General features: G+C 37.6%; 1 protein-coding gene across 2 annotated transcripts in view; it reads left to right on the top strand.

Annotated features, from left to right (window-relative positions):
- Window positions 1-12073, top strand: part of LOC148944032 (chondroitin sulfate proteoglycan 4-like) — a 530325-nt gene that overhangs the window by 484313 nt on the left and 33939 nt on the right. For both annotated transcript variants that reach the window (XM_089099784.1, XM_089099785.1), the window contains exon 14: window positions 10971-11163. In XM_089099784.1, coding sequence (XP_088955910.1) covers window positions 10971-11163 — 193 coding nt within the window. The remainder of the gene's footprint in view (window positions 1-10970; window positions 11164-12073) is intronic.

The following is a 12073-nucleotide window of genomic DNA, read 5'->3' as shown; positions in this document are numbered from 1 at the left end:
TATGTATATTAAACTGACAATTGACATTCATTTGTTTTTTATTTCAGTAAAGTGCAAATTTTGTTCTGGCCTTGGGAAGGCATAGGGGTTTTGCGCCCAACTTAAACGAACGTTTTTATTAGTAATAAATATACGTAACTTACGAATTAACTTACGTAACGAACTTCTAAATTCATATATTTTTAATACGTATATTAGGGGGTTTGCCCCCTAGTCAATACCTCGCTCTTGACGCTAAAGTTCAAATTTTGTTCCAATTCTTAAAAACTGACCCCTTAATCACAAAGGCCGTGAATTAGAATAAATAGCTCTTATGAAAGTACTAAAAAATCTTTGGCTTAAAGAGCAAGGCATTGACTAGAATGTGAACCCAATCATATAGCTAATATTTTTTTGTTCGTTTTAAGTTTTGATGTTGCTCCTTACTTTCAGTTGAAAAACTTGTTGTTTTATATTTAATTTCTTATTTTTTTTAAAAATAATGATGGAAAATCTGGCGCCCCCTTCATAGCAATGTCCCTTCCCCCATGAAAACTTGCTTCATGAAAAGATCCTCCCATATAAACCCCGAACCACCCCCACCCCCCACTACCAGAAAAAAGTCCCCCTGAAAACGTCTGTATACTTCCCAGTAACCAATACTATATGTTAACATTGGGTAAAGTTCATAACTTACAGCCCTCCCCCTGGGGGCTTTGAGGGATTAACTCATCCTAAAAGACATATTTATAATATTTTCAACCATGCTGAACAAAATGGCTATCTCAAAATTTTGATCGGGTGACTTTGGGAAAAAAATGGGCGTGGGAGGGGGCCTAGTTGCCCTCCATTTTTTTTGTCACTTAAAAAGGATACTAGAACTTTTAATTTCCGTTCCAATGAGCCCTCCCACGATACTCTGGGACCACTGGGTCGATACGATCACCCTTGGGGAAAAAAAACAAAAAAAAACACATCAGTGATCTTTCTTCTGGCAAAAAAATGGAAAATTCCACATTTTTGTAGATAGGAGCTTGAAACCTCTACAGTAGGGTTCTCTGATACGCTGAATATGATGGTGTGATTTTTATTAAGGTTCTATAATTTTTAGAGGGTCTTTCCCCCTTTTTTCGAAAATCAGCCAAATTTTCTAAGGCGCATAACTTTTGACAGGTAAGATTAAACTTGATGAAACTTATATATTTTAAATCAAAATTAAAATTTGATTCTTTTGATGCATCTATCGGTATTAAAATTCCGTTTTTTAGAGTTTCGGTTACCATTGAGCCGGGTCGCTCCTTACTTACAGTTCGTTACCACGAACTGTTTGATCATGTAGTATGACTTCTTTTTTGTTCTGATAATTATACCGTATTTATTTATGTAACCTTGCATACTTGGCAGCCTTTTGTATCCACACTTTGCTTTTATTGCCCCCAAAGCAGTTCCAAATTCTTGGTAAATAACATAATCAAATTCTGCATGACTTCCAAAACGGAGAAAAAATTCCATGATTGCAATAATCCCCAGAGAATATCCAAACCTTGGAATTTCTTTTCCCAACAAACATCTGAAATATAAGTAAAAACTCTAAGAGAATGGAAATAAAATGTCGGAAAGTCTTTTATTTACTCCTTTTTTTTCTATATTTTGTTCCCTATTAATTTAAATTATCAAATCAAAGAAGAAATTAGACTAGACAACATACTCCAGACAACTGGCACATATTTCTATTGATAAAATATTTTATTTATGTGGCATTATATCAAACAGTTCGTGGTAACGAACTGTAAGTAAGGAGCGACCCGGCTCAATTGTAACCGAAATAAAAAAAAAACGGGAACTTTGGTACCAATAAATACATCAATTGAATCAGAATTTTATGCTGATTCAAGTATATAAGTTCCAGTAAGTTTAGATTTACCCATCAAAAGCTACGTGCCTGAGAAAATTTGCCTTATTTTCGAAAAAAGGGGAAACAACCCATAAAAGTCAAAAAACTTTAATGAAAATTACACCATCAGATTAAGCGTATCAGAAAACCCTACTATAGAAGTTTCAAGCCCCTCTCTGCAAAAATGTGGAATTTTGTATTTTTATTATTTTTTTTTTTCCCAGGGGTGATCCTATCGATCCAATAGTCCTAGAATATCGTGACAGGGCTCATTCAAACAGAAAATAAAAGCTTTAGTGCCTTTTTTAAGTGACAAAAAATTGGAGGGCAACTTAACCCCCTCCCACGCTTATTTTTTTCCCGAATTCACCCAATCAAAATTTTGAGATAGCCATTTTTATGAGCATAGTCGACAATGTAATAAATATGTCTTTGAGGATGACTTAATCCCCCAAACTTCCCGGGGGAAGGGCTGCAAGTTACGAACTTTGCCCATTGTTTACATATAGTATTGGTTAATGGGAAGTACACAGACGTTTCAGGAGGGACTTATTTCTGGTGGGTTGGAGAAGGGAGTTACGGGGGAAGATATTTCCATGGAGGATGTTTCATTGGGGGATGGGATTATATGGATTATTTTTAAAACGGTCAGAAAAAAAAAAAAATTATTTCTGGTGAAAGTAAGGAGCAACATAAAATTTAAAACTAACAGTGTATATGACAATCATTGACGAAAAATCATATGACAATCATATCAAAACGAATCATTACGTATTTGAGGGGGTTCGCTCTCTTGTCAATACCTCGCCCTTTACGCTAAAGTTTTTTTTAGTACTTCCAAAAGAGCTATCTATTCCAATTAACCGGCCTTTATGATTCAGGGGTCTGTCATTCGAACAAAATTCGAACTTTAGCGTAAAGAGTGAGGTATTGACTAGGTGGCAAACTACCTAATTTATGCTAATAAAAAACGTACGAACACAGAAATTCGTTACGTAAGTTAATTCGTAAGTTACGTCAGAACAAAATTTCGAGAAAACCATTTAGCCAAAAAAAAAAAAAAATTGCAAATTTAGTTTTGATTATTCATGTACAGTGAGCCAAATTCAAACCTGTATTAATAAAAAATGTTCAGAAATTAAATAAGAACTAAACTGAAAGTAAGTTTTTTTAACTGAAAGTAAGGAGCGACATTAAAACTAAAAACGAACAGAAATTATTCCGTATATGAAAGGGGCTGTTCCCTCCTCAACGCTTCGCTCTTTAGGCTAAAGTTTGAATCTGTCATACAACTTTATTGTTTAAAACAATAAAAACTTTATCCTAAAAAGCGAGGCGTCAAAGAGGGGACAGCCCCGTTCAAATACGGAATAATTTCTGTTCGTTTTAAGTTTTAATGTCGCTCCTTACTTTCAGTAAAAAAAACTTTTTTTTTTGTTTAATATGTAGATAATACCATTATGACTGATTTTGACTTTGTTTTTCATTTTCTTTTTTCGAAGAATGGCGTTCTTACTAAACTGATTCGTGAACACGTTTCTAAGCATCATTTTCTACGCTATATTTTTCTTTCGAAAAACGCTCTGAGCATAATCTTTAGAATTCGGATCTCTTTCAGTTTTTCTCGGTCCCTGTCTGATGAGGAACTTTTAATTATTTCAAATTCTACCCCTTTCTTTATATAGAATAAAAATACATCTTCATATATATGCGTTTCCTTTTCGTTTCTTGGACTTGTAAATCGTGTTGGTTACAATCTTGTTGTTTTGACTTTATTTTATCAAAATCAAGTCCTGTTCCAATAATTCCTGAATTTCATAAACTGAGCCTTTTCATAATATCAGCATTTAGTGTTTCCATCACCTTACCCAGTACCCAAGGTAAATACATATTTAACCCGATTGCCACTCTTTTTGTCATTTCAGTTTTTTCATTTTCAGCTATTCGTTCATAACTAAAAACCCTTTATTCGCGTATAACAAAATTTAAATTCTTACTGTTATGTTTCTATAACATTTTTATCTCCTTCAAGTTCTCAATTATTTATATCCTTCTATATAATATTAACTGAATTGCTAGTGATAGAGATTCACAAATCATAACAAGACACTTACTCAAACTGTGCTCTTAGGATAATTTACAATATTTCCAGTCAAAGGGGCAAAAATGTTCTGGGTGTTGGGGTTGCCTTCTTAAATCGAAAATTTTTGCTAATTTCTACATAAGGGACAAAGTCCCATTGATGATGAAATTTAACTAATACCTAATCTTCTTTTTGTTTATGGGCTCAGAAAGTCTTTTAGAAGTCAAGAGTTTTTGTTTTGTTAATTCAATTAGGAAATGCAGAATATTTTTTTATAGTGTCAGCCTCTTTCCTATGAAACTAAATTTTCTCAAGTGATTTAACAAAATTCACCTTAAATGTTTTCACTTTTTTAACTTTAATAATTAAAAAAACATTAAAACTTTAAGAAATAAATAACAGTATAAGCATATTAAACTAACAATCCACGACATTTACTTTTTTTTTCTGTAAAGTGCAAATTATAATCAGGTCTTGAGATATCAGGGGGGCTGTCATCCCTACTCATGTTATTTTTTAGTCACTTTTGAGTTTGACTTAGTTATTTATTGTAATTTCTGTTCGTTTTGGGTTTCATTTATTTATTCATAGTGAAATATGTTAGTTTTACGCTTGGAAGATTATTTGACTTTATTTCTGCTTATTTTGGTTTACTGGAGCTCTTTACTTTTCTTTGAAAATTTTGCTTTGTAAAAAAAAGTTTTTAAAACTAATCCCCAACTAAAATAAGATACTTTGCAGTAGGAACCAGACCTTGAAAAAGGTAATAATTTCTTTTCTATATAAAAATTGTTATAATTTCTTCCCCAAATTATTCACTCGAAGACATGATTTAACAATGAAATTTGGGAAAACGCTATTAGCAAACGAGAAACACCGATCTATTTTCATCCCACCTGTACAGATCAGAAAAATTACTAGACATCACAATAAACTACAATCCATTAAATGCCGTACAAACAGATTTGTAAACTCATTCGGGCCACATTTTGTAAGCGTATTTGAAAAGTAACTTTTTTCTCTCATTTTCTGTTTCTTTTCTGATTGATAAAGTATTATAATTTAGCGTTCATATTTAATGATGCTCGTCCGGAGTTAGTTCCCATGCAAATTGGCGCATGAAGAACGACCTCCACGTGCCTCTGGATACCTGGCTAGCCACCAGAGAACCAAATGCATCTAGGGACGGTTGGGTTGGCAGCCCTCCTCCTGAAACTTCTATTGCTACGAATGGAACCAGAAATTCAGCCTCGGATATATAATCTCAAACCCCGTATCGACCTCGGACCGCCCAAGGAAAATCCCCTCTGAACATTGTTGACCAAGGTGGCACCAATGTGGCCACCTGGAACGTCCTGACGCTGAACCAACCCGGTTCGAAGCTTCTTTTAGCAAAAGAACTAAAAAAATATAAAGTCACAAGAGCTGGAGTCACCGAAACACACCTCCCTGGACATGGTGAAGAGGACATAGGTGAAGGACGCACATTGCTGTGGTCTGGCGGTAGCCAAAGAAGAGGAGGCGTTGGCCTAGTACTGAACAGTGCTGCACGTAGGGCCCTCCTGTCATCCAAACCAGTATCGCCTAGACTCCTGACCGCAAGACTGGATGGGAAGCACGGCAAAATAACTGTCATTACGTGCTATGCTCCCACAAACGACGCTGATGAAGAAGACAAAGACGATTTCTATAACCTGCTTAGTTCTGAACTATCTTCTGTACCTCCCCATGACTACCTCCTCCTCCTAGGAGACTTGAATGCAAGTGTTTCAAACGAATCAGGCCTGTGGGATCTCGCTGTTGGACCTGCTACAGTGGATAGCCTAAACGATAATGGAGAGAGGCTGCTGAATTGTTGTCTGGCCCACAATCTAACGATTACAAACACATGGTTCTAGAGACCAAGTATAGCCAAGTACACCTGGTATAGCAATGATGGATCAACAAAGAAGATGCTCGACTACATCATCGTACGTCGACGATGGCTGTCGTCTGTCCAGAATTGCCGCACCTACCGTGACGCCGAGCTCGGGAACACCGACCACCGGCTGGTAGCAGCCAAAATTAAGCTGCGCCTCAAAGCTATGAAGAACAGCCAGTCTTCTCGGAAAATTGATGCCGGTCGCATCCAACAGGACCCCGCTCTGGCTGAGCGGTACCATGTGGAGATATCCAACAGATTTGAGGTCCTTGGCCAATGCGATGATAGTGAAGTTGCATGGAAGTCCTTCAAAGAGAATACTCTTGCGGTAGCAACTGACGTTGTTGGAATGAGGCAACGGAAGAAAAAGGACTGGATGAGTAATCACTCCCTTGCCATCATAGACCTCAGGCGAGAAGCACGTCTTGGCGGGGACATGGCTACATACAGACTGCTAAACAAAGAGCACAATTCCATGTTGCATAAAGACCGCAAGGCTTTTATTGACAGCAAGGCATCCGAACTGCAAGAGGCCGCCAAAAAAAGGACAGTGGAGCCACCTACAAGATTTTTCGTGAGCTGTCAGGTCAGCACACTCAAAATACGCCATACCTTCGAGACGCTAGCGGTGAGAATATCTACGACCAATCACAATGCCTCCGCCAGTGGGAGGACCACTTTGAGAAACTGCTCAACTCAGATCCACCAGACCAGACGGACCATGAGCTAGCAGCTGCTGCGGCTACTACCATACCTGCTCCTGATGGTCCTGAATTTACAGCGGAGGAGATAAAAGCTGCCACCCGCAAGCTAATGAATATCAAAGCGCCAGGAATATGTGGCCTAACATCGGAATTCCTTAAAAATGGGGGTCCAGCCATGATCCTCTGGCTACAAATGCTGTTTAACTTTGTGTGGCACTCTGAAAAAATCCCCTCAGACTGGAAGAAGGGCCTACTTGTGCCAATCTACAAGAGGAATGGGAGCAAAGCAGAATGTATCAATTATCGTGGCATAACTTTACTCTCAGTTCCTGGAAAGCTCTTCGCTATGCTGCTTTTCAAACGGGCAACAAGATACCTTTATGCCCTGCGTCACCCCCAGCAAGCTGGCTTCATGCCAGGCAGGTCCACCACCGAGCAAATCCATATGATTAGACAGCTAGTAGAGAAAACTCTTGAATATAAGAGGAAGGCGTACATTGCCTTTGTCGATTTTCGATCTGCCTTCGACACTGTCGATAGGCAGTCACTATGGCTAATCCTCCAGTCTTCTGACGTACCCACGAAAATAGTCCGTCTCCTCAAAGAGCTGTATAATAACACTGAAAGTGCGGTGATCGTAAATGGACGGCCTTCTGGATATTTCAAAATTAAAAATGGTGTCCGGCAAGGATGTGCCGCTGCACCTGATCTCTTTAACTGTGTAATAGACCACATCCTGAATAAAACACAGCAGGTGCAGCCGTTTGGCATAGGCTTTGCTGTAAGAGTTCTTTCAGACGTCGACTTTGCCGACGACGTGGCGCTAATATGCGAAAACATTAGTGACCTCAAAACTACACTGGAAACACTGGCCTCTGCCGCTGAGAAATTCGGTCTGAAAATAAATTGGTCGAAGACCAAGATAATGCCCGTTGAGAAAACGCCGTCCAACCCCCTGTCATCTCTGGAAATTTGTGGCCAGACTGTAGAGGTAGTCAAGCAGTTTACCTACCTTGGTTCAATTGTTTGCTCAAACGGAGGCCTAGAAGCCGAAATATCATCAAGAGCGGCAAAAGAGAACTATTTGTTCGGTTGCCATCTAAAAACAGTCTTCCATAAACTCCAGATCAACTGTCTCATCAAAGCTCGAATATACTCTTCCTAGGTTCCCAGTTTCATGCTTTATTCTCGCGAGACTAGGTCGCTGACTCAGACAAAGATGCTAAAGGTAGATGCCATCCAGACGAAATACCTCCGAAAAATCGAACGCTCCCGATGGCCCGACAGGGTACGAAATTCGGAAATCCTCAGGTCCTTCAAACTCCCACCCCTGTCCGAGCAGCTTGAGTCTCGCTCGCTGCGTTGGTATGGTCATCTGCTCCGTCTGCCTGGCCAAACACCCGCCCGGCTCATCTTCGATTTCGACCCAGCTACAAATGGCTGGAGGCGTCCTAGGGGAAGACCACGCACCAGATGGGCGGACGTCATCCGTGATCGGCTCACCTCCAGAAACATCAACCCGGCTGAAGTGACAACCCTCGCCCTGAACCAACCACTCTGGAGAAGACTGACGGCGCTGACGACTGGTTCCCTCTACGCTGGCGACGCTGCTGAGCAAGAGCTTTAAGTAAGTAAGTAAAAGTTCATATTTAAGTGCTACAATAGCTATTTAAATGTAAGAATACGAAAGAAATTTGGCGCTTTATTGATGAACAATGAATTTGTCACAAGCAAAATTCTTAATTTATCAGCCGTACATATTAGTTGTGAAATATTTTCTAAATAGTTAGGAAACTCCGGAAATTTTACCCTTGGTGTGCCAATGCTACTGCCTCGAGACTGAAAGCTTCTATTATTTCTAGAGGTACGAATTAATGTTAGGAAACAAATTCTTTCTGCTTATTCAGTTTCTAAAAAGATCATAGCCAGTGCAATAACGTAACCTAAGTGAAGAACCATAAAGCTTCAAAGTATTATTTTCTCATATTGTTTTCCCCTAAGCTACCTTGTGAGGACGGAGATGTCATAATAACTTTGGAGGGGACTATATTCGATTGGAAATTGTATGTTCAAGTACCCATTTTAAAAGTAAAAAGTAATTGGAAGGTAACCATCCCCCCTCTCACGCCCCCTTTTATGTGCCCTCCTCCCTCTAGTAATAATTTATAGATGGCCCTTTTGTTCAAAATTTTCGAATGGTCTAATAATCATGCCTCGGGGATAGCAAAACCCCCATAGGAAAGGGCTGTAAGCTCTGCAAGAAACCCATTGTTTACATAAAGGCTTTGTTGTTGAGAAAGGGGGGCATGTTTGATCTTTCTTTTCCGATAAGACTGAGGGTATTAAGGGGGAATTTTCAGGGAATGGTAAGAAAGATGTTTGACTAAATCAAAACAAACTATGTGCCTGCAGGTTGTCAGAAGGGTATATTAGAAGTATCATAGGAATGGCTTTGGGTTTTAATTTGAATCTTTCAGAGAATGTTAACGGGATTGTTGAACAAACCAAAATATACAATTTAAATACTACTATTACTACGACAGTCCTACTATTACTACTAGGACTGGTTTTACGACTACTATTGCTCCTACTACTACGACTACTACTTTTAATACTATTGCTACTGTGACTACTACTATTACGAAAACTACTACTACTACTATTACTACGACTACGACTACCGCTACTACGACTGCTACTACTACGACTTGATTATGGTTGCAGCGACGACTGCAACCATATTTATTTCAAACATTTATCAATATTTGTAATTTTAAGATAATAATATTGAGAACGGCTCAGCCCTATAGAAGCAAGATCCTAGTTATTAAGGACAAAAACTGGATATATTTTTACAGATATTCCTTTTATTAACCAATAAAAGATTATATTAATAAAAAAAACTGAAATTAGTTAAAAAAAACTTTTTTCCATAAAGGGGTTTTCCAATGAAAAGTAAAGAGCTTTTATGCCTAAGACAAGCAAAAATAAACTCAAATATTAATTCAAGTTGAAAACTAATATAAACCATTATCAATAAATAATTGAAACCCAAAACAAACAGAAATTGCAGTAAGAAATCGATTCCAGTTTAAACAAACAGAAGCATTTAGGGTTGATAGGTCATGCATCTAGGGTAAAACCAACAGCAGGTTCCCCCTTTCAAATGGGGTGGGATGAGGTCGTAAGAAAGGATTTAAAATAAACTGGAATTTATTGGGAGGATGTGAAGACGGAAGCTTAGAATAGATTGGTAAGGGGGAGAAGCGTGCGCAACTGTGTTGGCCTCAGACGATTTGGTGTTGCAGTGAGCTGTTAGTAGTTGTAGTAGTAGTAGCATTAGTTTATTTCTTCTCGTCTTAAGCTTAGTGGAATTCTTTAATTTTCTTTAAAAAAAACTTCTTTTGCGGAAAAAACTTTTTCCCACAGTTCGTGATAGCGAACTGTAAATAAGGAGCGATATTTTGGAAGATCTTTCCATGGAGGAATTTTTCATGGGGAAGGGAATTTTATATGGAGGTTGAACTGGATTTCCCACCTTTTTAGAGAACGATCAGAAATTAAATAAAAAAATGTGGGTTGCCCCCTCGTCAATACCTCGCTCCTTATGCTAATTTTTTATGGTACTTTTAAAAGTGCTATTTATTCTAATTAAACAGCCTTTGTAATTCAGGAGTCATTTTTAAAGAATTGGGAACTTTAGCAAAGTTCGAACTTTAGCATAAAAACAGCGAGGTATTGACGAAGAGTGACCCCCTTCATATACGTAATAATTGCTGTGCGTTTTAAGTTTAAACGTTGCTCCTTACTTAAAGTTAAAAAAAACTTGTTTTTCTTATTTAATAAACTAACAAAAGCTATAACAGTGTATTTTCGTTCTAACAACGTGCCATATATCAAACAACTGTGTCTTATCAGTGTGCTGCCTACAACGAAAATACTAATTTTTCTTAATATTTCTTAGCGAAATATTAAGTTTTCAGTTCTTTTGAGGGTTTCTACCGAACTTTGTTCTATAGCAGTCTATAGAGAGCGTCAATTAGCCTATAATATGAACCCCATCAACCAAAAACAGTGTATACCTACAATTTAAATAGCCAATATTCTATAACATCATTAATATAGTATTATTCATTGAGGAATACTCGTTTTACCTGCACAAAGAGTGAACAGTGGAGGGAGCTAATCCCTGAGGGTAATTTGGAGCATCCCTCCCTCCAAAAATTAAAGAGGTTACTTTATCTGAAATCAGAACCCAGTTTCTATCTTCTGGTAGCTGGCACATTACCTAAGTAAAACTGGTTCTGGTACGAATACACAGATATGACTCAGCAGATAATTATTTTAAGTTATATAAAAGTATCAATCTTTCATTTTTCTTTTTCATAGTATATTCACGACGGCAGTGAAAAGCTTTCAGATCATTTCGTCATTGTGGCAAAAGCAGGGTCTCAAGAAAGTGCACCTGCGCGGATTGATGTATCTGTTACTGGCGTTGACGATGAAAGTCCGTCATATGATGGTCCAAGAGAGATTTTAGTCTGGGAAGGTGGTGCCACTATTCTGGGCAGAGACCATTTAGGTAAATTTCATGTTTTATAATAGCGTGTCATAAGAGATCATCGGTTGGTGTAATTTTTTTTAAAGGTTTAAATGTCCCAAATCACATTGCTTGAGAATTTTCCTTTCTTTTAAGTCCCAAATTCTTGAGAGCACCTGCCCTATTTTGCATCCTGGTACCTTCAATTTTTTTCTGACTAAATAAAGGCAGTCCAAAAACATGCCAAAGAATAATCTTTAATGAGGGGCTAGTCCATTACATCTTCCCAGGGCCATTATAGCTGCCTTTAAGGAAAGAAGAATTGAAATTTGCTCATATTTCACCAATTGTGCCTTCCACAAGCCCCAAAAATTTGCTTTTTCCTCGTCATCCCCCTCCTTAAACCTTTCCTTTCTCGTTCTGCCTCAATTAAAATTTGCTTTTCCATGCCTTTCCCCTCCTTAAACCTTTCCTTTCTCGTTCTCCCTCAACAAAAATTTCCCTTTTCACTCGATCAAACTTTCCACACAAAGCAGTTTCTGTTGCAAAATAGATCTGTTGGATAAGTAGATCTTATCTCCCTCTGTTCTTTGCTTAGGCTTTTAACACTCATTGTGTAAAGTTTAATTTATCAATTTTTAAATTCCATATTTGTTTAGTTTATATTTTACTAAACTGTTTTAATTATATTGCTTTATTTCATATAAAACACATTTTATTTCAATTAGTTTTGATTTTTTTTCTAGTTTTTATTATTTTTTCTTTCGGTTTCCCTTTTTTATTCTTTAATTAATATAAGAAACATATTGGCCCTTCCTTAGCTTACGATAGGTTTTGGTTACTCAATATTATCTTATCGTATGTTATTATATATATTGTTGCAAATTGTTACATAATCATAGGTATTTGTACAAAGCTTGTTCGATAACAGCGTCATCTTTGGACTTGGTGA

This window comes from Artemia sp. Qi Xiang Cuo, chromosome 14, assembly GCF_049724085.1.
Source record: "Artemia sp. Qi Xiang Cuo chromosome 14, ASM4972408v1, whole genome shotgun sequence".
NCBI lineage: Eukaryota > Metazoa > Arthropoda > Branchiopoda > Anostraca > Artemiidae > Artemia > Artemia sp. Qi Xiang Cuo.
Note: the sequence above shows the minus strand (reverse complement) of the source record. Positions and strands in the feature narration are given on the sequence as shown.